General features: G+C 41.7%; 1 protein-coding gene across 4 annotated transcripts; it reads right to left on the reverse strand.

Moving 5' to 3' along the window:
• Positions 1 to 1,984: 1,984 nt before the first annotated feature.
• Positions 1,985 to 27,250, reverse strand: LOC148473273 (uncharacterized). 4 transcript variants are annotated; one of them, XM_088459894.1, is made up of 6 exons: positions 27,167 to 27,250; positions 25,461 to 25,604; positions 21,360 to 21,492; positions 7,430 to 7,579; positions 6,690 to 6,813; positions 1,985 to 5,722 (listed from the first exon to the last, which is right to left on the reverse strand). In XM_088459894.1, the coding sequence occupies exons 3-6, from the start codon at positions 21,480 to 21,482 to the stop codon at positions 4,686 to 4,688; spliced, it is 1,434 nt and encodes a 477-aa protein (XP_088316020.1). In that variant the 5' UTR covers positions 21,483 to 21,492; positions 25,461 to 25,604; positions 27,167 to 27,250; the 3' UTR covers positions 1,985 to 4,685. The 4 variants fall into 4 exon arrangements, with proteins under 4 accessions (XP_088316020.1, XP_088316023.1, XP_088316021.1 ...); XM_088459897.1 differs by lacking the exon at positions 27,167 to 27,250 and adding an exon at positions 26,957 to 27,027; XM_088459895.1 differs by lacking the exon at positions 27,167 to 27,250 and adding an exon at positions 26,887 to 26,949.

Raw genomic sequence — 27,250 nt, forward strand, 5'->3', positions numbered from 1 at the left:
AGGCATTGTATAGGGCTGCTAATGACCGGTCTCGGTATCAGTAAGGTAGGTTGGCCATGGCTCCCAGCAACCAGATGCAGCCACACTTTTGCTCTCTTGCAACTGTCGGGTAATTTTTAACATCTACATCCCAGAAAAAGAAGGGATCACGTAGAAACCTGCATCAGAGATATCTCTCCTCTTGAGCCTTAAGCTAACTAACTCATATGACAAAGTCAGCTAAATTAACTTACAGTAGTTATTTGAGTGATAAGCTGGGTACACACCTGACGTATATGCAGATGATGGTTGTTCATACACACTGAAAAACCCCCGCTGGCCGGGGGGGTTGCGTCGCGCCCTCTTCCCGGCGGCCTCTGCATCATGTGTACGGGCGATCGGCTGACTGCCCGTACACACAGCACGATCTGCAGCTATATCTGCCATCGGCTATGCAGCAGAGCCCACACAATATGTCTGTGAACGTCATTCACAGACATATCGCTGGTACACACTGGCCGACACGCACACGATATATCGGCTGATCAATTGATCGGCCAATATACAGTATCTGCCAGTGTGTACCCAGCAAAAGTGCACAGAGGAAGATGAAGATAGTCAGTTAGCAAAACAATAGGGTTGAGCGACCAAGGCTCTTGCTAGCAGCTCATTGCTTAACACCACCAATTTAGCCCCCAGCAGCTGGTAATAGTCATCGCAAGCAGTCACCCAAGTATGTGAAACCCGCTGCGTCAGCGTCCCGTGGGCAAGGAAAACGATTCGGCTGGATGATCCAGAGCTTCAGATTGATGATTCTTCGATCACGTTTCAACATCACATATTCATACTTTGAGAACCGTTATATCTCATGAGGAGATGCTAACACTATGGAAACCAATGCAGAGTTTGTTCATTAGAACAGTACTTGGGAACAATTACATGGGGTTTTGTCCATTTAAAGTTCTACTGAGTAGTAATTCTGGGGGTGGGCTGCTGATGCTCTGTATAAATTGTAAGACTACAGTTCAGCACAAACACCCTAATAATTTTGGATATACAACTTTTTTTATTGCCTATTCCAGAGGTTCCCAAACTCCATCATTACATTCCACGTTTTAAGGATATCATTGCTTGAGCACAGGTGACTTAGTGTTCCCGTTAGCGGGACGCCATGTCCTGCCCGAATATAAAAGGACAAAATGCGTTCTGACCATTTAGTGGCGCCCTGCTATAACAGCCTGCCCTGAGCATTCTCCACCTGCAGTGTCCTGCGGGTGGGAAAAGTTGTGGTGAGATGCATGTCCTTGTGACATGCGTGTGGAGGGGCATGTCACACAGACACGCCCCTGACCAGCCACTCCCCCCTTTCCAGGAACTCCAGGCCGGCAATCCCAGCACGCTGCCCTGACCGCTTGCTAGCGGGAACATTATTAATACCTCAGTCAATTTGATCATCTGGAGTCAAACATGGATATCCTTAAAACATGGACTGTAATGGCAGAGTTTGGGGACCTGTTAAAAAAATATAGATATATATATAAAAAAATACATGGCTTTGTTTTCCGCTGCTGAAACAATTTTAAAATGCAATTTATTTTATCACTCCAGCCATAGATTTACAATCTTTCAAAAGGTTCCATTCAGGGTCTTTCCTCCTCTAATGGCTAGAACAGGCAGGTCTACAATGGGGGCTGTGACGTAATCTAAATATGACAGTTAAGTTGGCCACACTTCTAAAGATCATCTGTCCAATCAGCCAACTAGTTGATTGGTTGGAATGAAAATCTGGTAATGTATGGGAGTAACTGACAATCAGCAATTTGCTCCCAAACGCCAGAAAATGGACAAAAACTGTTGTTTGAACAAATTGTTTAGCTCAAACATTTAACAAACTTGTCTGATGTCCATTTTCATCTGTTTTCTGGCATTTAGGAGCAAATTGCTGATAATCAGTTAGTCCCATACGTTACCAGATTTTCATTCCAATCAATCAACTAGTTGGCTGGTTGGACAGATAATCTTTAGATGTGTATGCAGCTTTACTCTAGCGAGATGACATATACACAATGGTTCTGTGTCCATAGCACTGTAAAGTGTATAGGCAGCTGTGTGATCTTTCATGAGCATTTAACCATAACTATTTATCAAACAATCTTCACACATCACTCAGAGTAGTTAGTGTTTATACAGGTTATAATAATACAGAAAACAATACAAATCATATGCATAAAAATACAATTAAAAGTATTAATGTTAAACATCTTGTATTACTTAGCTGTATAATATCTATGTCTGTATACAATTAAATAGGTAATGTCAAGATTTTAGGTTTAACCCGTTCCAGGGTTATCATTTTTCATTTAGGCCCCTCCTTTTCATTAGAATATGCAAATTAGATTATGCATTTAGCAGAATCTTTTCTACCAGTTTCTGGTGTATCTTCACCTATGGCAGAGGTTCCCAAACGTGGTCCTCAAGGCTCCCCAACAGTTCAGGTTTTAGAGATAACCTTGGTTAAATCAATTAACTGAGGTACTAATTAAGTCACCTGTGGTTAAGCATGGATATCTCTAAAACCTGAACTGTTGGGGAGCCTTGACCACCGCGTTTGGGAACCTCTGACCTATGGACTTATTACATATATATATAGGTAGTGTTTTGCCTAAGTACTTTCAATTCAGAAAATGTCACAGTAATAGATACACCCAGTGGCATAACTGGGTATTTGAAGGCCCCATAGCAAAAGTTTTTTAGGGCCCCTATGTACCATCCAATGGTGAAAAATGTATATAACACATGTAACTTTGACAAGGAAGATGGGCCCCCTCAGCTCTGGGCCCCATAACAGCTCCACCCTTTACACCTATGGTAGTTATGTTCATGGATACACTATCCAAACTAAAAGGTTTTCAGTCGCAATGTTGACACTGACATATGTCAACAAGTACAATGTCGACATTTTATATGTAGACACCAAAATGTCAACAGTACATTTTTGTGTTATTTTTAGTGTTAGGTTTAGGCCAAAATAAGCAAAACATTTCTTAAATGTCAACATTATGAATCTGTCAACATCTTTATCCTGACATTTATGAAGGTCCCTGTCAACCCCACATCCATGTCAACATTAGGCAGAACCCGTCGACATTTTGGTGTCGAGTTTTCATACCACACCCCAAACTCTTGGAGATATTTATCAAACCTTGGAGAGAGATAAAAGTACCAACCAATCGGCTTCTAATGGTCATTTGAAAAATGTCAGAAGCTGATTGGTTGTTACATTATCTCCCTTCAAAGAGCCACCAGATGAAGATGTATAGATACAAAATCAAATAACTACATTAAATGATAATACAAAGTCGTTAGAGGGATTCATCAACAAAAGGTTTTCTATTTATATAAATATGGGACCTAGAACACAACTATTTACCGTGCAAAGGGTATACTTCTATAAGAACCAAATAATTCTAGCATATGGTCCTGAATGACACCAATATCACTAATGTCTTCCAGTGTACTTCTACATGGGAATGGCCTGTCTATTCTAAAGATAAACAGGTTACACTCACTTTATTTTCCCACTGTCAATAGTGAAAATGTTTGAGAAAATTAGTGTACCAGTGATTTAATGAAGTGGAGTATTAAAGGACCCTCAGTATCAGCGGCGGCTCCTTGCCTGTCTGCCAAGTGCGTCTTGCTAGCACAGTCCGGACTGGCAGTCCCAGGTATAGAGAGCACTTTCCCCTGAGACAGCCAGTCCAGCAGTGATTATAGCCGGGAGTACTTCCAATGGGAAGTCATTGCCACTGCCAGCAAGTCCCTGCAGGTGGCTCCTAGGTAAAATCTACCACTACTCAGCACGATCTTCTATAGTGATATATATGCTCTTTGGAATAAGTCAGCCTTTTATGTATCAGACAACACTGTTTTGTTGCAGGGCAAAATACCTGCACACCTGTTCTCCCTATGTCCTGCTGTATAACACCTTATACAATGTTTCCTAATTACCCTGAGCTGTACCTTGATAAATTATATTTGTTTGCATTCAACATGGAATATAGTTTCACCCTTAGGGGGAGAAGTACTAAGCTTTAAAAAGTGATAAAGTGAAGAGTGATAAAGTACCAACCAATCAGCTCCTGTCACTTACAGGCTGTGTTTAAAAAATTACAATTAGGAGCCGATTGGTTGGTACTTCATCACTTTTCAAGGCTTAGTACATCTGCCTTAACACATGACTGATATATATGTATTATATAAAAAGGCATTAATATAGAAGACATGTCTCTGTACATCTGCATGTACAGCGCTGTCTTGGCGACTACTATAAAATAAAAAAATAAATTATGGACACACACTAAGGAACATTGCACTAATGGAAAAATCATAATTGCAAAGATAGATTACACCCTTGGATTTACCAAGCAATCTACATATAATCTAATTGCTATGAAACTGACAAATAAACAATACAAAACAGTATTTAGAAATTTATACGGTTTTAAACAACGGTGAATAAACTTTTTTTTTTTTTTCTTATCACCTTTTGTAGTTTTTGAAATTGCTGTAAGAACTTTTTTCTATTAAGTTTCCCAATCAAACCCTTTCACTGCAGAGGAAAGTCCGTTTATATTTCTAGCTCGTCAAAGTACTGTACTAGTATATTATTCCGTCATGTCAAATTGTACATAAATTATATAATTTAATCAATGGGTTTTCCAGTGCCGGTTTAGTTGGCTCTTCAGCCCAAAGCGTTTCCCGCAATCTGGACATGGAAATTTTTTCTCTCGTATGTGCGTCTTTTCATGGTTCACGCAGTGTGAGCTGCGGGCAAAGGCTTTGTCGCAGTGCTTACATGAATACGGTTTCTCTCCGGTGTGGCTACGTTCATGCTTCATGAGGTGTGACCGTTCTACAAAGCGCCTCCCGCAGTGAGAGCATGAATATGGCTTCTCCCCGGTGTGTATCCTCTGGTGTACAATGAGGTGCGATTTGAATTTGAAACTTTTACCACATTCCACACAGGGAAATGGCTTCTCACCTGTGTGAAACCGCCTGTGTGTGACCAGATTTTCTTTATTCGTGAAGCGTTTGCCACAATCGTTACACGTATACGGTTTCTCTCCGGTGTGAATCCTCTTGTGCCGAGAGAGGTGTGAGCTTTTCACAAAGGACTTTCCACACTCCGAACAAGTGAACGGTTTTTCCCCAGTGTGAATTCTCTGGTGTTTAGCGAGATTGGATGAACAAGTGAAACCTTTACCACATTCAGAGCAACAAAATGGCTTCTCCCCGGTGTGAATCCTCTGATGGGTTTCAAGATTGATTAACCGGGCAAAGCGCTTACCGCATGCGGGGCAACAGTACGGCTTAGCTTCAATGTGGTTTTTATGGTGCTGAAGAAGTAGCATTTTTTCAGCAAAAAAACTACCACAGATATTGCAGCTATACACCCTGGTATGTGCCTTTAAATGAGATATATAAGCAGCCTTGTTCTGACACCTTTTGCCACACTCTTTACATTTAACTACGAACAAACCATCAAAACTTTCATCAGTATCACTATCTGCAGGTTTACACTCCATATTATGTGCCATACATTCCTCTTCCTCTTTGTATGCATCTCTTTCATTTCCTTCATCGTACGGAATAGATTCCTTGACCTTTCTCCTGACATATTTTCTTTTCCCCTTTCGTTTTACTTTCGGGGGCTCCGGTCCTCTATCCCTGCGAAGTGCTCGACCTGTAAGAACACAAATCTGCTTACATATTTTAACATGCTCATGTTCAGCTACAGTGTAATCCTATGTAGTGCGCCTAAAATGGCTGCCTCACTTGGATCCCTCCTGGGTAGGATGAATAATACTTGGAACTGAAGACCCAAAATGGCTGCAGCACCTTTGTATTGTATTCATGGTTTCTGGAATTTATGCAAATCTTAATCTTTGTATTGTCTTCATGTTTTCTATATTTTATGAAAATCTAAACCTCTGTATTAAGTTCATACTATCTGTAAAGCGCCTTGAGCCCTATTGGAGAAAAGTGCTACATAAATAGAATTTAGTGTTCATTCTAGCACCCTGCACCTGTCACAACCTGTGCAGCTCCTCTTTCCTGCCTGGGGTGTCACACTCTGCTCTGGTGCTGCTAGCACTCTCTGGTCTGTTTCTCAGCAGTTTGTTGCATCAGTTGAGTGTGCTAGAAGCACCAGAGCAGACAGCGTTACCTCAGACAGGAAAGAGGAACTGCACGGATTGTGACATGCATGGTGCTAGAATGAACACAAAAAATAATTATTATTACTTAAAAAGGGACACAACCCACGTTGGCAGGAGACCTTTTTATATGGATCTAGGAGTAAAAATGGAATGGTCAGGGAGGAAAAAATTTGATAAAAATCTTCTATTTTTTTTTTACTTTTGTTATTCAACAGAAGATGTATTAATCAGATTATAGTATACCGGTTGCCTGTATTCAGTACAGTCAGGAAACTACAACTGATCAATTCACTAGGGAACAATGAATTCACAGGAGCACATATTATCGTACAACAGGAAGTAGATGACACAAGTAACTGGTGAATACAGAACAGATAAATGTGTCTGGTACTTTTGCCATTGGAATATATTATTTCACCTCCTCTGGGTCAAAATGGAAATAGTTCCAATTACGTTTTCTAGCACAAAACTGTAATTGAACTTTAGACTTACGCTGTAATCGGAGAGACCTCGCAGATATTGTCACCTTGTCAGCGTATAGTTCTTCGTGTTCTTTGTAGTACTCCCACTCGTCCGTAGTGAAATAGACCGCAATATCCCCACACTTCAGGGGGACCTGAAACATGAGGTGACTGTCATCATCCACGTACCCTGGTTCCACAGCCTGAGCATATTACAAATCACCTAAAGCCTTTCAATTAAACTGTATGGATAAGCTAATGGAAGAACTATGCACAGGTGGAGTTATCCAGTATACCTAGAGTTATGGTATGAGCTGGATTGAGACTTTAGGTGATACAGGGTCCCCTATGTGTTATGCAAGGGGGTCATTATACAGTAGAATTCAATGGGCTATCTATAATAGGTGCAGGGGAGCCTCACTGCACACCCTGCACCCATGCTTACCTCTCCAGGCCTGCACAAATCAACGGGAAAATGGAGTGGCGGACATTTTCCCGGAGACCTGCGTCACCGGCTAGAGAGGAGGAGTCTGCACACAGGTCACCTCCTCTCTTAATACGCCTCTGGTAGAATCCTTACCAGTAGAATTAGTATCTGCAAACTCAAGAATGGGTTGGTAAAATATAGCATATGGGCCTAACAAAATGTATAAAGTGAGTTTTGTCTTGAACGGTACAACTGGATGCACTTAAGTTCTTTTCTGCAAATTGGTGATGTCAGACTGACAAGTTACAACAAAAACATGTCTCAAACCCATTCCCAGCAGTCACCTCTCCAGTCAGCAGCTGAACGATCTTGTTGGCGAGTTCCACAATCTTTTTGTCATTATCTCGATCATATGAATGAGGTGGAGGCTCCAGGGTGAAATCTTTTGATTCATCACTGAGTTGGTCACCAAGTTTCTTCACCACAATGAATTCCTATGTATAAAGAGACATTTATCAGTGTATGCGTCACATCTTAAATGCAAATAAAACAGTCACTGAATATCACGCTATAAAACGGGATGCAGTCAGGATATCGGCAGGCAGGATAGCCTATAAAACTACACTAGGGCAAAACAAAGGTGGAACATTGCTGATATATTTTTTAATATAAACAATAATACAGACATAACAATAATTTCTAAATAATCACTGCTAGCTGTAAGTAGTGATGTTTTGTTGATATTTGAGTTCTGATTCAAGTTTTTATTTGCAATTTACAGTTTGCTCGTGTCATGTGACGACCATGGCAACCACAGACACATTACAATAGGTAATTTATTTTGTTTCCATTGATATTTTCACTATTCATGTATAAAATTCTTGATAATGAAACATTAAGTACATTTTAAAAATGTATTTATTTATTAACCTATCAAGTCTTACAGAATTACTACCATTAAGTTCCTTAACTACTCTCTTACTGGGATCATGTAGTGATCCCAAAAATCATTCTCTTTTAGGTCTGCGCTATTATCTATACTGACATCTCCAGTATTCTTGTTCTCTATGACTTAAAACAAAAATGTATCTTCCCTGAGGGTCTGAAGCTGGGTACACACTTTGCAGACCGATTCGCCGTTGGTAATAATCTCAGTTACAATGACATAGGGTTATTCTGTACAAGTATAGGATCTTGTATCCAGAATACTTGAGACCTTAGGGTTTTGCAAAAAGTTTTTTTTATTTTAACCAGGTAGTTTGCATCAATATATAAAATAGTCTAACATACATTATCAACTTCTGCGTGAAAAGGGAATGGAACAGAAAAGATACACCACTGCTAGTACTTTCTAACTGGTTTGTAAACACGAATCATACAAGATGTCATCAGTTTATTCACAGATCAGGAGTGGTAACCTTAAAGCAGAAAGCCATAGGCACCAAAAATGTGTTTGAAATAGCCTACAGAACAGTAGACATTTTCAACAGATACAAAAGGAAAGGAAATATTATATTTATTTTTAGAAATTTGTTTGCATAATTTTATATTACTGTGCATCATTTTGTGATGTTACTTTTTAGACTTGAATGATTGAATAAAATTTATTACAACGAAATTGTCACAATCACATTCTGTCTCTGTATTATTAAATTCATGTGCCAGATAGCTTGGTTTATTAAACAGCAAAGTGATTGAAAAACCGATTGTTTGGTTAAGGATATTTCTGGTTTCACCTGTAACGTGAGAGAGGTCAGGGAGTACACCAAGGTTTCCTGTAAGATTACTTAGAAAAAGAAAAACGTATTCCCATAAGGGGCACTCACTGGATAAATTCTACTATAGATAACTGAATTATATCTAAAGATATGGAGGTCCAGATAGACAAGGTAAAGTAAAACATAACTTTTATTAATATCTATAAAATTACTATTATTTATTTATTTTAAGCGCCAGCTAAGTATTGTGATTTGTGAATTAATTGTGTCATTCTGTGAAATAAAGTGATTAAAAAAAACCACTATTCACTTGTTTGGTTTTCTTATTCAATTGTTTGGCCTGATAATTGAAACTATCTTGTGATGTTAATCCCAGTGTGTATTATTATATTATTGTAGATTTACAGACCTATTATTCATATAATCACATACGGGGGAAAGTGCACCACTAGAATAAATAGTAACCACTCATGATTATAATGATAAGGAGCCTATCTAAATTGGCCAATCTATGATGGCTCCTTGTTTGTTTCTAAGATATCCCAATAGTTAAATCTGTATGGTCCTATCTAGCTCAAAATTGTCACTTTCAATATATTATACTCTGTGGGGCTGTCTAAAATTAGTAAATCCACCAATTATCACCCCGTATCTGCCAGTTAACAGTTGGCTCATAAGGTCTTCATTTATACTCGTTGCGTATATCTTTGTATATTGGAACCCTTTAATTATTCAAGCACATCAGGAAATATTTCTGTACAAGAAATAATATTTTGTTCCATCACGGTCATGCAGTCCTGTCCTTAGTATTGTATTACTGTGTATGTTATGTATCACTCTGGCTCAGCAACAGATCGTTCACAGTGTAACAAACTGACTGTCACTCAATTCTCCTCTTTTCATGTATCAAAATGTTGCTGCTATTCTACCTACAATCTCTCAATCGACACATGTTGCAGTAACTGGAGCTACTGAAAACTGACAAGCTGAGCTGAATACATATGTTTTACTTAATACACCATTAATATTATCTAGTGGGGAAATGTATAGGTCAAAATCAGTCCCAATAATTAGTTGTAACTAAATATAATGTCTCCAGCAGCTGGTGATGAAATCCGCAGCATTAGAAGTCTCCATTGCTGCCGTCAGTTTCAAAGGGCAGATGTTCTAAGTCACACTGATTATCCCTAATGAATCAGATATGTGATCGTGCAAATGAACATTATATATCTGTCTTGCAATATTATCCTGTTATGTACTAGTAATTTTGTAATAAATGTATACATGCAAAGAAATAGGTGGGTATGGCGCCAATGATAAAAGTGAACAGTGATGTACAATTTAGTATTTAAAATTGTAGCAAACTTGGCCTTAAAATATTATGGCGTCAGCTCTAAGTCAACAATAAAATACTGGTAAAAGTATTGATAAACAATGGATAGAAACTGAATTGACTAAAAAGCAACTAGTTTGCTAGGTGGAGGTATAATCTATTAACATTTACTACTGAATGTGCTAGGAAGTGTATAAACCAAATAGGTGGACAAGTGCATGTGTAAATAAATAAATTTATATATGTAATAACCAAGCGAGCGGCACTCATCGCAATAATGTAAACAGGAGACCAGTTAAGGCGTAACTGGTCTCCTGTTTACATTATTGCAATGAGTGCCGCTCGCTTGGTTATTACATATTTTAATCCTTCTTGTTGGAGGTTTATGTGAAGACACCTGCACTTTTGAGTTCATCGATTGGAGAGGAGTGCTGCTAGAGTGACTTGTTTATATATATATATATATATATATACACACACACACACACAGTCAGGTGCATAAATATTGGGACATTGACAGAATTTTCATATTTTGGCCTCTATTCACCACCACAATGGCTTTGAAATGAAACAAACAAGATGTGCTTTAACTGCAGACTTTCAGATTTAAATTGAGGGTAATTACATCCAAATCAGGTGAATGGTGTAGGAATTACAACGGTTTCTATATGTGCCTCCCACTTTTTAAGGGGCCAAAAGTAATGGGACAAACTAAACAATCCTAAATCTAACTTTCACTTTTTAATACTTTGTTGCAAATTCTTTGCAGGCAATTACAGCCTGAAGTCTGGAACGCATAGACATCACCAGACGCTGGGTTTCATCCCTGGTGATGCTCTGCCAGGCCTCTACTGCAAATGTCTTCAGTTCCTGCTTGTTCTTGGGGCATTTTCCCTTCAGTTTTCAGATTCAGGTCAGGGCAGGGCCGGACTGGCCATCGGGCACTTCTGGCAAATGCCAGAAAGGCCGATGGCCAAATGGGCCGGTTTGGCAGAGTGCAGGCTTACCCGGCAGTACAACCTCCCGGGCGGCGCCATGCTCAGCAAGGAATTTCACTAATGCGCGGCCACGTCATTGCGTCATGACGCGGCCAGCATCCAAACCCCTTGGCAATGGGGGCATTGTCAATCTGGGCTGGAGGGTGAGCGGCGCGCTATATATTGACAGTCTGCTGGCCGGGAACCGGTTGAGCCACACGAGGAGCTGAGACGAAGCGCACACCATTCAGAGGAGCCACACTTCCGTGTTATAGTGCCGTTAACGAAATGGTAGAGCTTATTAAACCCGGGCATCAGCGACAGAAGTGCAGCAGGACGCAGCTTCACAGAGGACTGCATATGGGCACCGTTTAAAACTTTCTCTGCACACTCCAAAATTACATGAGGCATCTCTCTCTGGCTCTGCCATCTCCCCCATTAGTTTCCTTCTCTCTCTCATCTCACCTTATTTCTCCTCCTCCTCTTACTCTTGCTTCCATCTCCCCTGATTTCTTCTCTCTCTCTCTCTTTTCTGTTTCCCCTATTCTCCTCTCATCTCCCCCTATACCTAAACTCTGCCGTCTCCCCTATTCCTCCTATCTCTCTCTCTCTCTAACAGGTCCCCCTCTTTCTCCTATGTCTCTCCCGGCTTCCACTGTTCCTCCTCTCTCTCTCCCAGCTTCCCCTCTTCTTCCTATGTCTCTCCCGGCTTCCCTCATATTCATATATATATTCTTATTTTTTTTTTCTTCTCTCTCTCCCAGCTTCTCTCTCTCCCAGATTCCTTCTCTCTCTCCCAGCTTCCTCTCTTTCTCCTATGTCTCTACCGTCTCCCCCTATTCCTCCTGCCCCAGCTACCCCTCTTTCTCCTATGTCTCTCCCAGCTTCCCCTCTTTTTTCCTATGTCTCTCCCAGCTTCCCCTCTTTCTCCTATGTCTCTCCCAGCTTCCCCTCTTTCTCCTATATCTCTCCCAGCTTCCCCTATTCCTTCTCTCTCTCTCCCAATTTGCCCTCTTTCTACTATGTCTCTCCCGTTTCCCCCTATTCCTTCTCACTCTCTCCCGCTTCCCCTATTCCTCCTCTCTCTCTCCCGGCTTCCCCTATTCCTCCTCTCTCTCTCCCGGCTTCCCCTATTCCTTCTCTCTAAGCTTCCCCTCTTTCTCTTATGTCTCTCCCGGCTTCCCCTCTTTCTCTTATGTCTCTCCCGGCTTCCCCTCTTTTTCCTATGTCTCTCCCAGCTTCCCCTATTCCTTCTCTCTCTCTCCCAATTTGCCCTCTTTCTACTATGTCTCTCCCGTTTCCCCCTATTCCTTCTCACTCTCTCCCGCTTCCCCTATTCCTCCTCTCTCTCTCCCGGCTTCCCCTATTCCTCCTCTCTCTCTCCCGGCTTCCCCTATTCCTTCTCTCTAAGCTTCCCCTCTTTCTCTTATGTCTCTCCCGGCTTCCCCTCTTTCTCTTATGTCTCTCCCGGCTTCCCCTCTTTTTCCTATGTCTCTCCTGGCTTCCCCTATTCTTTCTCTCTCTCAACTGGCTTCCCCTTTTTCTCCTTTGTCTCTCCTTCCCCTTTTTCTCCTATGTCTCCTTGGGGCTCTCCCTATTTTTCCTCTTTCTTGGGGCTCTCCCTATTTCTCTCTCTCTCTATTCCTTCTCTCGCTCTCATGGGGCTCTCCCAATTCCTTCTTTCTCTCTGTCGGGGCTCTCCCTATTCCTCCTCTCTCTCAGGGCTCTCCCTAATCCTTCTCTCTCTCTCTCTCTCTCACAGCTCTCCCGTTCCCTTCTCTCTCTGTCTGCTCTCTCTCGGCTCTCCCTATTCCTTCTCTCTCTCCTGGCTCTCCCTCATTCTCTTATGTTGGATCCCATCTTTCCTTTTCTCTCTCCCCTGCTCCCCGAATTCCTCCTCTCTTTTTCTCCTGGCTCCCTCCTTTCCTCTCTCTTTCCTGTCTCCCTCTATTCCTTTTAGTATGTTGCTATTTCACACCTGCAGATCCATATTGTAATAATATTTGTATACAAATGTGCAAATTTTCATAATGTTTTATTGTTTTTATACAATCTACTGTATATGGGTGATGTACTATATAGTGTTTATCTCAATCGAGGAGCACATCACAGCAGGGATAATAACTTTTTACATGATTTTCCACGCTTTGTACTAAATGTAATTTGTATAAATTGTAATAATAAATAGGCCTCATTTATCTTTATCTGTGTATAATGTTTATTCCATTAAGGGGCACCACATCAATATTCGCTTACCAAAAAAATTACCCTCGGGCCGGCACTGAGTGTGGCCACGTCATTATGTAGTGAAGTCATTACATACAGGCCACGTAATGACGTTATGACATGGTCGGGGATGAGATGTGCGGTGCGGGCGGGGCCCGGGAGTAATCTGGTAGGAATGGATGGCATTTTGATAGCTCCTGTGAGCTGCCTGCAGAACTGCCCAGCAGCACCGTGCTGAGGACAGGGTGGAGTCACTGAAGTGTCAAGTGCAGTTGGGGTGATCTCATGATGCAGCCGGCCCAGGGATGAGTAGCACGGCAGGGGTGGGCGGGAAGCTGACTGGACGGACTGGACGCCATCTTCAGACACCTCATGATCTGCTGACAGACTCCATCTGCGGAACGCCAGGGTATTACTGTGTGGCATAATGTGTTATAAGGGGCATTACTGTGTAGCATAATGTATAAGGGACACTAATACTGAGTGGCATAACGTGAATGGGCTCTGTGTGGTGTAATATGAATAAGGGACACTACTGTGTGACGTAACATGAAAATGGGACACTGATGGAACGTGAAAAAAGGCACTACAATGTGACTTAACGTGAATAAGGGACACTACTGTGCAGTGTAGTGTGATGAAGGGACACTACCATATGGTGTAATGTGACTAAGGGACACTACTGTGTGACGTTACGTGACTATGGGGCACTACTGTGACGTATTGTGAAAAAGGGACACCACTGTGTGACGTAATGTGAATATGGGATACTACTGTGTGGTGTATTGTGATGAAGGGGCACTACTGTGTGGTGTAATTTCTTTAGATTGTAAGCTCTCACAAGCAGGGCCCTCTTACCTCATGTGCTTCTCCTAAAATTTTCTTCTACTCCTTACTCCTCAAAAGGGCATCTAACACTTGATTGCCGACTTCCTTCTGCTTATTTTGAGCGTTATGATTGCTAATGCAGCATATTCTTGTCCTGTATTGTATTGTACTGTAAGTAACTGGTTTCTTGTCCACTTATTTGTTTAAGTACTTTGCAAGGTGCTGCGGAATACTTGTGGCGCCATATACAGATAGGATAATAATAATGTCACTAAGAGGCACTAATTTGTGACATAATTTGAATTGGGGGTACTATTATATGGTTATGCCCCTTCCCAGTGAGACCACACCTGTTTTATTTTGTGCGTACCTGTGGCACACACTCTCCCTGATTCACCTGTGGATGGCGGCACAAACGCTCTTTTGTCAAAATGTGTAGTGGCTCTGCTTTGGTGTGCACAAATGTACCCTCTGCGTTCAGCACCCCTGCCCTAAAAAATTCCTACAGTGAAAACTATCTAATCTTCTACAACTGCAAAACTAGGGCTTGGTCAATTGGGAAAATGATTTCCCCTTTCTTTGTGTATGACCTACACCAGGGGTTCCCAACCACGGTCCTCAAGGCACACTAACAGTCCAGGTTTTGAGGATAGCCATACTGGAGCACAGGAGACTTAATTAGTACCTCAGTTATTTTGATTTAACCATCTGTGCACAATCATGGATATCACCAAAACCAGGACTGTTAGTGTGCCTTGAGGACCGAGGTTGGGAATCACTGACCTACACCATTGAAAGTGCCAGCATTACCTAAGGCTGTGTACACACCTATAGATATCTGTCCAATCTGTCTGGTGGGAAGGAAAATCTGGTCCATTTTCCAGCATCTGGGAGCAAATTTCTATTGTTATTTGCCCCCATACATTCCCAGATTTTCCTTCCCACCACATGGATTGGATAGATATATCTATAGGTGTGTACACAGCTTAACAGAACCACCACAATACCAAATGTTTGACTATGGCACATGTTTGAATCCCCTGGAGGTTGTGCTCTGTTGTATGTGTACTTGTATGTTGTTCTAATATTAATTATATTTGTAGGAGCATAGACTAAGAAATGGGAGGGGTCAGGAATAGTAAGGGGAGGGGTCTATGCCAGGAGCATGATGCTAACGCGAAGTGGGCCTGTGTGCTCTTAAAATGCCAGGGCCTATTTTTAGTCCCAGTCCGGCCCTGGGTCAGGGGATTGACTTGGCCATTGCATAACATTCCACTTTTTAGCCTTAAAAAACTCTTTGGTTGCTTTTGCAGTATGCTTCGGGTCATTGTCCATCTGCACTGTGAAGCGTCGTCCAATGAGTTCTGAAGCATTTGACTGAATAGGAGCAAATAATATTGCCCAAAACACTTCAGAATTCATTCTCCTGCTTTTGTCAGCAGTCACATCATCAATAAATACAAGGGAACCAGATCCATTGGCAGCCATACATGCCCACGCCATGACACTACCACCACCATGCTTCACTGATGAGGTGGTATGTTTTGGATCATGAGCAGTTCCTTTCCTTCTCCATACTCTTCTCTTCCCATCACTCTGGTACAAGTTGATCTTTGTATCATCTGTCCATAGGATGTTGTTCCAGAACTGTAATGGCTTTTTTAGATGTTGTTTGGCAAACTCTAATCTGGTTTTCCTGTTTTTGAGGCTCACCAATGGTTTACATCTTGTGGTGAACCCTCTATATTCACTCTTGTGAAGTCTTCTCTTGATTGTTGACTTTGACACATATACACCTACCTCCTGGAGAGTGTTCTTGATTTGGCTAACTGTTTTGAAGAGGTTTTTCTTCACCAGGGAAATAATTCTTCTGTCATCCACCACAGTTGTTTTCCGTGGTCTTCTGGGTCTTTTGGTGTTGCTGAGCTCTCCGATGCATTCTTTCTTTTTAAGAATGTTCCAAACAGTTGATTTGGCCACACCTAATGTTTTTGCTATCTCTCTGATGGGTTTGTTTTGATTTTTTAGCCTAATGATGGCTTGCTTCACTGATAGTGACAGCTCTCTGGATCTCATATTGAGTGTTGACAGCAACTGATTCCAAATGCAAATGTCACACCTAGAATCAACTCCAGACCTTTTACCTGCGTAATTGTTAATGAAATAATGAGGGAATAGCCCACACCTGTCCATGAAATAGCTTTTGAGTTGATTGTCCCATTACTTTTGGCCCCTTAAAAAGTGGAATGCACATATAGAAACCGTTGTAATTCCTACACCGTTCACCTGATTTGGATGTAATTACCCTCAAATTAAATCTGATAGTCTGCAGTTAAAGCACATCTTGTTTGTTTCATTTCAAAGCCATTGTGGTGGTGAATAGAGGCCAAAATATGAAAATTATATCAATGTCCCAATATTTATGCACCTGACATATATATATATATATATATATAGCTATATCACAATTTATTCAGAAACAAACAATAAGACAAGTATATAGGTGAGCATCTGAAACATAATCGGGTTTCTTTCTAAAATATATATTTTTAAAAATAATAAAGCATATAGCTAAAACCCAGAGGCAATCAATAGTACACTTAAAAAACCAAGAGGTATATGTTAAAAAATAGCATCTTATCTGAATGTATGGAAAATGTATGGAAAAGTCCCAGGACGAAACGCGTTGGACATGTGGTTGTCCATTACCTCATGAACTTTGCCGAGAAATACTTTTCCATACATTCAGATAAGCTGCTATTTTTTACCATATACCTCTTGGTTTTTTAAGTGTACTATTGATTGCCTCTGGGTTTTAGCTATATGTTTTATTGTCTTTTAAATAAATATATTTTAAAGGAAACCCGATTATGTTTTAGCTGCTCACCTATATACTTGTTTTATTGTTTGTTTCTGAATAAATTGTGAAATATATATATATATATATATATATATATATATATATTTTATATAAAGAATCCAAACTGGCCCGGCACTCGCAATAAAACGGCAATGCTCCGGTGCCTTTTCCAAAAAATGACATAAAGAGTAGAATATGCGGAACGGCACTCAGTGAGACTTCACAACTGGATAAATGACAGCACAGCTCTGCTTAGGGTCAACGTTTCAGTGTAGACACACTTTTATCAAGACATACAGAACAACATAAAAACACATACCTTAAATACAGTTCACCTTGTGTACCTCCACCACGCTGATCAGTCCCGGCGGGAGTGATGAAGTCACAACTCGCGCTGTAGCGCCGGCGTCACCGTCATCCCTAGGGGACGTGTCCACCACCGTGTTGAACCATCACCAAGACAACCACTGATAAACACAAAGCAGGACTGTAATAGTGTAGTGGCCACTGGCTACAGAGACCACTATAAAGAATCAATGCAGAATACATAAATCTGCACATGATAACGGGAAAACCCAAGCTCATAATAGCAGAAGCTCAACCGTACATGTAAATAACTAATGTCCATCTAGACTAAAGCGTTAAAGGAAACAAGAAAAATAATTAATTTCATTAAGCCCAAATGGTTTAAGCGTCTGAAGATTATGTATCCATCTGGCTTCATGTTGTAGTAGGATCCGACCCCGACCACCACCTCTGATGTTAGGTGGAATCCAGTCTATAATCTTACAACGTAAAGTAGCTAATCCATGTTTCAAATCCCGGAAATGTTGGCAACAGGCTGATCTGTGGCTTTGCCTTCTATGGCCGCTCAAATGCTAGATCGATGCATAGCCAACCGCTCTTTGAGTTGTCGTGTAGTCTTACCTATATATAGGAGTCCGCACGGACACCTGATATAGTACACAACAAACCTACTAGTGCAAGTAACAGGATATTTGATGGAAAATTTCTTGCCAGACCGGGGATGCACGAATGAGTTGCCCGTTTCCAGATGGCTACATGTAATGCACCCAGTACATTTATAGTTCCCAGGTCTCTTAGTCAGAAAATGCGTTGGGACTTGATCACAATGCCGAGACACATCATTATGTACTACAAAGTCCTTAATGTTCCGTCCCCGTACGGTAGTAGATGTTGTCAGTCTCTACACCTGTATACCCCATCAGAGAGGTCTAGAGGCCATCAAACGGATCCTTACAAACAATCTTGCCTACACGGGTCCTGATATTTCATTTTTCATGATACTTCTTGAACTTAATTTATCTCGCAATTATTTTTTATTTGACAGTAAGTTCTTCATTCAGAAGATGGGTTGTGCGATGGGATCCTGTGTAGCTCCTAGTTTCGCTAATTTGTTCATGTGCGAGGTGGAGAGAGATTTATTCTTCACCGATCCAGCTACACAGGGTTCCATCGCAGCCTATTTTCGTTACATAGATGATATATTCATCTTATGGACCGATACTGAGGAATTGTTTACCGCTACCATGATGAACATCAATACTTTGGATAACGCAGTGAAATTTACTTTTGAATGCAGTCATGAGTTCATACATTTTTTGGATGTGGCAATTACCATTAGTAATGATCTATGCATTAACACCTCTATTTTTTTTTTTAAAGCCACTGACAGAAACACTTTCCTGCGTGCTGAAAGTTTTCATCCGCCAGCCCTGAAAAAGGGCTTACCATATTCCCAGTTCCTCCGCATCATACGCATTTGCAGTAATGCAGAAGATGCTGAACAACAAATAGAAAATATGTCTTTAAAATTTCTGACCAGAGGATATAACCCAAGGGTTCTTAAGGATGCCAAGTTGAGAGCGCTGAAAGTATCTAGACAGGCAGCTCTCACTTCTACACAAAAAAATATTGATTCCAACAGAGTGCTTTGGATACAGGAATTTTCGCATGCATCGGCAGATATTATGCACACAGCGAAACGGATGTGGCCCATAGTGTCTCAGGATACTCTGCTACAGATGTTCAAAGACAGTCGTATTACCCCTGCATATAAACGCGGACGGAACATTAAGGACTTTGTAGTACATAATGATGTGTCTCGGCATTGTGATCAAGTCCCAACGCATTTTCTGACTAAGAGACCTGGGAACTATAAATGTACTGGGTGCACTACATGTAGCCATCTGGAAACGGGCAACTCATTCGTGCATCCCCGGTCTGGCAAGAAATTTTCCATCAAATATCCTGTTACTTGCACTAGTAGGTTTGTTGTGTACAATATCAGGTGTCCGTGCGGACTCCTATATATAGGTAAGACTACACGACAACTCAAAGAGCGGTTGGCTATGCATCGATCTAGCATTCGAGCGGCCATAGAAGGCAAAGCCACAGATCAGCCTGTTGCCAAACATTTCCGGGATTTGAAACATGGATTAGCTACTTTACGTTGTAAGATTATAGACTGGATTCCACCTAACATCAGAGGTGGTGATCGGGGTCGGATCCTACTACAACATGAAGCCAGATGGATACATAATCTTCAGACGCTTAAACCATTTGGGCTTAATGAAATTAATTATTTTTCTTGTTTCTTTTAACGCTTTAGTCTAGATCGACATTAGTTATTTACATGTACGGTTGAGCTTCTGCAATTATGAGCTTGGTTTTCCCGTTATCATGTGCAGATTTATGTATTCTGCATTGATTCTTTATAGTGGTCTCTGTAGCCAGTGGCCACTACACTATTACAGTCCTGCTTTGTGTTTATCAGTGGTTGTCTTGGTGATGGTTCAACACGGTGGTGGACACGCCCCGTAGGGATGACGGTGACGCCGGCGCTACAGCGCGAGTTGTGACGTCATCACTCCCGCCGGGACTGATCAGCGTGGTGGAGGTACACAAGGTGAACTGTGTATTTAAGGTATGTGTTTTTATGTTGTTCTGTATGTCTTGATAAAAGTGTGTCTACACTGAAACGTTGACCCTAAGCAGAGCTGTGCTGTCATTTATCCAGTTGTGAAGTCTCACTGAGTGCCGTTCCACATATTCTACTCTTTATATATTTATATATATTTATTTGCACATGCACTTTTCCACCTATTTGGTTTATACACCTCCTAACACATTCAGTGGTAAATGTTAATAGATTACACCTCCACCTAGCAAACTAGTTGCTATTTAATCAATTCAGTTTCTATCCAAATGTATACATGCGTCAACTGCACAATTGATTTGAAAATGTTCTTTCCCACCTTGGTTATATCGCAGCATACATTACTGAGACATTATAACATAATTGGCCATGCAAGTGTCTCCACAGAAGTTCTATTACATCATCGTGAGATTCACACTGTTGGATAACATCACAGTTTATATACTACACATACACTATATAGTATTTGTTAAAATCATGCAGTTCCCTGGGTCACGGACTCTGCTATTAACCTATGCACATTTCCCTCATAGCTTCATCAAGGGCAACCCCGAGTTCCGGGTTAAAGGTGCATATATTAGAGTAAGTGTCCAATCAGCAGTGAACCCGCTGATTGACAGCGCTGACAGCAAATTAGATTATTTGTCACTCATTCATGTCCTCTTACTATCGGGAATAGATGGAAGATGTAGCTAGGGGATTTGATTAGATAAAGGACCCAGATTGACAGGTCTTGATGCCAATCACCTAGTGATATTTATGTATTAACACTAGTAACATGGAATAGGTGACTAATATTGCAGTATTCTACGATGATGGCGCTCAGAGGGTTTAAGTAAAAATATTATGTAAAACATTAAATAAAACAAATGTGGCCATTTTAAAGATTAAGGGGGCGATGTATCACACAGTAAAACTAGTGGGTAAGTGGACCAGTATAAAAATCACCCTTAGCAACCAATCAGCTTCTACCTGTCATTTTATAGAATGTGCTTGATAAATGCTACTTCAAAGCTGACTGGTGGCTATAGGTAACTTTTCCACTGGCCCATTTCTCTACTCTTTTCACTGCTTGATGAAGTGGAGAAGTTGCCCAGAGCAACCAATCAGCTTCTAATTGTCATTTATGTAGCATAGTCTATGAAATGACAGTTAGGACCTGATTGGTTGCTTTAAACAAATACTCCACTTTATCTTTCTCAAAGGCTTGGTACATCCCACCCAGTGTATTTCCTTGTGGCAGCAAACATTTATAATTATGGTGCTTATCCTTTTTACGGGATCACTTGATTGTATGATATCTGTTTTGACGTTGCAGAATAAATATAATTTCACGTATTTAAGGCCATTCTAATACTCCCAGAATCCCTCACCTCTCCAGTCAGGAGGCAAAGTATCTCCATCGTGAGATTTAGGATCCTCCCAGAAATCTGATCCACCCTCTTGTCCTTCACCTCCAGGTTGGCCAGGTTCACCAGGTATGGGAACTGGTCCATGTTGCAGTCACTGTTGTAATAAATAATAAGAGTATATGCTTTTTGTAAAGTCACAATAATAACAACCTGAAAACTTACAGAAAACAGACAGCAACTATGCTAAAAGCGTTCAGGTATTTATAGCACTTAGTAATACAATGTCACTTGAGGTTCCATTCTCTCATATTTTCTGCTGAAGTTGAGACAGCTTGTGCAGGACAGGAGAGAGTGGAGAAAGTGTTATGTTATGGCGGGGCGTCCCTCTTATTTTTGAATAGTTCCGCATGTATTACAGAATCGGCATATTTTGTTGACTTATGTCGACATGTTAAGCATGTCAACACTGATCAAATGTCAACATGCTAACAAAGTCAACAATCGGCGATGTAGCTGTTCTGGCGGTTGCAGAGGGGAGTACCCAAACCCTGCGTCTGTGGTTAATGTTCTGGCGGATGCGACCAATGTCCCAAAACTGCGGTTGCAGCAATACTTATGCCCCCGTCCCTAACCCTAATGTCGGCATTCCGGAAATGTCTTCATTTCAGTTGTCAGAATTTACGATATCGACACTAAACAGGTTGACATTTTGCAGCTGTGGACATTATAGCCGCCGACCTGCTGACTGCATCCCATCAACTAAGGTTCTCAAACTGTCGCTGTTCTGAGGCAAAACTCTTGACATGGAAGAGGAGCCCCGAGCGCTGTGGGGGGACAATGTCACTTTAATCCACACACCTGTCACACAGCTGTTGCAACCAAATCAGGGGAGCAGTCACACAGCAGTTTCCTCATATTGCCAATTTAATGAAAAACACACTACACTATACGTGTCCAGTTCCGCTGCGTTCCCATGGCTGGAACAGTGTAACCACGGGCGCATTGAGAGAGGAGGGGGCCCGTGTTCACTCACCATCCGGGGCACCCTCCTCTCTCTCCGACGGCCGTGGCATACTGACAGGTTCAGTAGACTACGGGCACTAGTCTGTGCCCGGAGTCTCCTGCCAACGGCGGTAAAGTGGTCGCTGGGGCCAGTTTGTAGGCGTTCTGTGTAGCGCCTCTCCAGTCGACATGGGACTTCAAAGTGGTAGATAATAGGAAATATTGGTGCAGGGTGTGCCGTGTGCACACCCTGCACCCATTATAGATACGCCCCTGAGTGTAACGTATTCCCATGTCTAGATTTACATAATAATGTTCTTAAGTGATTGGAATATAAAGGAGGATTTTTGTACTTACCATTAAATCCATTGCTCCGATTCCATTCCCTGGTATTAATTACGCTGGTCAAATAGAGCTTTTTCAGTATACTGTAAAGTTCTTTTTATGGTATCTACCTGTGTTATATCATACTAATAAGTTTGAGCTAGACATATTGTACTACCGGAGCAGAATTTAACTTTAGGGGCGGGATGTATTAATGGGTAAAATATGGTCAAACCCCCGAAAATGCAGTTTTTGGAGGTATGACCGCATTTCTCATATGCACCAAGCTCCGGGATGCGATACATTCCAAAGTTTGGACCCAGTGGGTAACGCCATCTAAAGAACGCCATAAAAGGTTATTATCGGGTTTCTCCTGAGGGATCCAATCTGTGCATGTGGAGAGGAACTTCTGGGCAACAAACCCAGGAGTCCCTCTAGTAATTAACGCCGGTATGTACCCGATAAGTGGCGGAATGTACCGCATCGGCATAGTACATCCCGCCCTTTATGTGGAGTATTGGCTAGAAAGTCTCCTTGACACAGGTGTACCAAGAATGTCAAAGAAGAAATATAGTGCACACTTTATATAACTGATCATTCGTAGCGCTGGATGAATAAAACTCGCATAGTTTGGAGAAAAGTAAGAGATGTGTTTCCAGTGAGTGCCGGCTCTTACCTACAGTCACTGGTTGCCCGCCGTGCTGCTTTCTGGTCCCGATTCCCAGACTGTACCGGGGCACTGCAGATTGGAGGCTGTGTCTTGCCACCTGCCAGGTCCACTGCGTAATGAATCTGGCAGGCGCACAAACACAGGAACAACGCACAAGCCCCACTTCTAGGGACAGCATCATCTACAGCTCCTAGAAGCTGAGTAAGGCTGAAGAGTGACTTCTCACTGGAGGAAACACCTCCCCTTGGGACTGCCAGTCCTGTGTGTGATTGGCAGGTAGCACTTCCAATGGGAAGCCATTGCCAGTCACAGTGTATCCAGTGCAGTCATGTAGCCCCTATTTGTTCTGTTAGTAATAACTCTCACTGACATGAAATGTCAGCTCAATAAAGGAAATTCTTCCACAACAATCTTTTGTTTTTCACGATCCAAATAAGCTTTAAACTGTGAAAGATTGTCAGGTGTTGCCATAAAGGCATAGGCCCTGATTCAGACCCACTCGCGAGCGGCTGTCCGCTCGCAAGTGGGTCGATGGTCTGCACTACGCATGCGCACGACGGAGGGAGCTCCGTCGTGCGCATGCGCGAGACGCGACGAGCGAAGGACTTTCCTTCGCTCGTAGTGTCTGATCAAAGGGGGCGTGCTGTCGATGTTGATTGACAGCACGCCCCCTTTGGTGGGCGTTCCGGGGGCGTGCCTCTCAGACGGAGGCGTTCCCTACCGTCAGAAGCCGGCCCCACTGACATCACTAGTGATGTCAGTGGGAGTGATTTTGGCTCTGATAGAGCCAAAATCATTCCTGGCCTTGCGGTTGAGAAACTCAACCGCAGGCTTCTGCTCGCCGTGGCGATGGTCAAGACCATCTCGACCATCATCCTGCACGCTCGTATATGCTGTGGGTGGTGACCCACAGCTATACGAGCGTCCAGGAGGACGCTCCATATTTATGGAGGTGGGCCCTGATTCAGAGCGAGCGCTCTGGTCAGAGGTCCGGCTCTGAATCAGGGCCATAGTTCTCACAATGCCCCAGATACAGCAATCAGGAAACGCGTTAGCTGTTAAAATGGCTTCAAACTCCTGCAATCGTCAGATCAGGAAGTCGGGATCTGATGTGCTGCACATACTATCTCGTTCCCGACTTCCCATTTGAAAACACCACACACTGAGGTAGAAATTGCTCAGCGTGTACGGGTGCACACCGATCCCTTAATCGCTCGGAACGGCAGAATTTATCTGGTAGCGTGTACCCAGCATAAAATCCTTGGTAAAATTATCTGATGCAGACAAAGGAGACTCAAAAGTATCTCCATATTAGATGTGAACACAGCCGCTAACATGGACTTGAGAAATTTTATATGAAGCAGCTAAAGAGGCAGTTTATGGCAAAAAAGCAGGCAGTGAATGCTGACCGTTTCGAGGTTATGTAGTCATTATGTCAACATGGAAATTGTGAATGATGACATTCATCTGTTTTAGGCTGATTTGCAGAAACAGTCTGCTTAAACACTGCTACACACATTTCAAATTGTATTGAGGTACATTACTGTATATATTCAGAACAAATTTAGCAGCTTGCATTTCAGTTTTATTGGTATATTTACTAAAGTATGGATTTTAAGAAGTTGAGTTGTTGCCCATAGCAACCAGATTCTAGCTATTATCTTCTAGAATGTGCTAGATCACAGGTTCTCAAACTCGGTCCTCAGGACCCCACACAGTGCATGTTTTGCAGGTCTCCTCACAATCACAAGTGTAATAATTGGCTTCACCTGTGGCTCTTTCAAAATGTGTCAGTGAGTAATGACTACACCTGGGCACATGCTGGGTGACCTGGAAAACGTGACCTGTGTGGGGTCCTGAGGACCGAGTTTGAGAACCACTGTGCTAGATAAATGAAAAGTAGAATCTGATTAGTTGCTATGGTCAACAACTCCACTTCTAAAAACCCACACTTTAGTAAATAAAACCCTTATTATTTTAGTTTAAACACTTTGGATAACTTAGTATATTCTTTAGCGCACTAATACACATTTTGATAAATACTAATCGTGCCCTGAAATTAGAAGTGGGAGCCCCATCAGAACTGAGGTCCCCGCTACAGACACATGGAAAAAGATAATACTCACAATTGCAAATCCCACCAGCTGATGTTTGTATTTAGTCGGACTCCTTGATATCAATTGCAAAGATCCACCTGTGGAAACAAGTCGCTCCTATAAGATCTCTCCCCAGTCTGAGCCTGTAGTCCAGTTACTTCCTTGGTCACTTTACTGTAGAAAAAAAACACAGCCGTAACATTACAGATTTCGTTCCTTTCCCGATAAGACTGCAAGCTCTTTGGGACACATTATCTTGGGTTTCTGTTTTGCTTAAATCAGTTCTATAAAGTAACCCTGTAATTAAAGTGAATCAATAATATTAAATAAAATAATTAAATGTAATGAATAAATCAATAACATTCCTAATTAATAAATGAAGGAATAAATCAATAAAATGAATCTGTCTTTTTGGATAGCCTCACTGCTTTAGAGTATTCAACAAGGGGCAGCAGCTGCAGGATTAATAACCTCCAAGTGGCTGCAGGTGCTGGGATATTTTGCTGGGGCCAGGGGATTGCCAAGGGCCACATTCTACTAGCTGGGGACAGGTAATAAGCTACAGGGCACTGGGAGTTCCTCTTTCAACTAAAAAGAAACAGTTTACTGTGCTACTTTTTAAACTACTTAGGAAAGCTATTTATTCAAAAAAAAGATACAAGTGGATAACTGATACTGCTTTTCCACCTAAGTCCAGGGTCTGACCCGAGATTTGGAACACTGGGCCTGATTCAGAGCCGGACGCTCTTTGAGAGCGCTCGCTCTGAATCAGGGCGTCCCTGGTTTTTTTTTAAAGACTGCCTCCTGGCAGGGTTTCACGTGTCGCTCCTGTGTTAAATCCTGCAAGCCACCTGGGTTGGATTGCTGGGAATCCAACCTTTGCCCCTTTTACATCTAGAAGCAACCTGGGTTTTAGCTCTGGTGTGAAAGGGGTATGATAATCCTCTACAAAGGGGGTCTTTGGTAACTATCATTTTTTGTATCAATGCAAAGGACAGGACGAATTCCACCGTACCTAACTTATTGTATGTTCATTTTCTCTCACCCTCTGCATACAGCTGCAGAATATTTTGGCCCCATATAAATAATGGATCATTTTAATTATTTTAAATATCAGTATTTATATGAATCATGTATTATTTTATAGATTTAAAAAAAAAAAAAAAATCAATTCTGATGTATTATATTGGTGCATGACTAAACACTCACATTTTTTTCTGCCTATTGATTTATTGACCAGTGTCAGCTGTCACTGGGGGGGGACGACTGAATTTCACTCACCAGCTCCCTTTAAACCTGAAATTAAAGAACCAATACATGCAGGGATTTTCTACTCAAAATAAGGATTTTGTTTTCTTCCAAGTGATGTGCCATTCAGAGCTTATTACAGCTGTTATGCCTGTCTAAATATAGTATAAGGACTGTTTAATAAATAATCAAACGGTATGTACTATACATTTTAGAAGGTCCTAGGCCCATCTAGTACAGCTAGTGATGCCTTTATAGTCATGAAGCGATTCCCATACCCTACAGGTATCGTGATCACCATGTCTGATCCATGTAGCAGCGCACTCCCGTCCATTGTGATGTACATACAATGATCATTTAAATGAATCCCTTCTGCACGCACAGAGGAGCCCTGCATGCAATCAGACCCCTGTGTGCGTGCAATAATGAACATAAAACACAAGAAGCATATAATAAGTGGGGTGGGGGTAGATAAAGCCATCACCGACCTGCAGCAGCCGCAACTCCCGTCCTATCCTTTGTGTAATAAATCTGGGCCAACGTTCCATAGGAGAAGCGTCCCCCCTCCCGAG

The sequence above is a fragment of the Taudactylus pleione genome, unplaced genomic scaffold, assembly GCF_031769625.1.
Source record: "Taudactylus pleione unplaced genomic scaffold, aTauple2 ptg000946l, whole genome shotgun sequence".
NCBI lineage: Eukaryota > Metazoa > Chordata > Amphibia > Anura > Myobatrachidae > Taudactylus > Taudactylus pleione.

Coding starts and splice junctions, on each gene's coding strand:
- LOC148473273 (XM_088459894.1), bottom strand. CDS start 21,482: ATGGACCAGTTCCCATACCTGGTGAACCTGGCCAACCTGGAGGTGAAG. Junction 7,580..21,359: donor TTTGCCTCCTGACTGGAGAG/GTGAGGGATTCT, acceptor CTTTATACATAG/GAATTCATTGTGGTGAAGAA. Junction 5,723..6,689: donor GAGGTCTCTCCGATTACAGC/GTAAGTCTAAAG, acceptor GTGTTCTTACAG/GTCGAGCACTTCGCAGGGAT.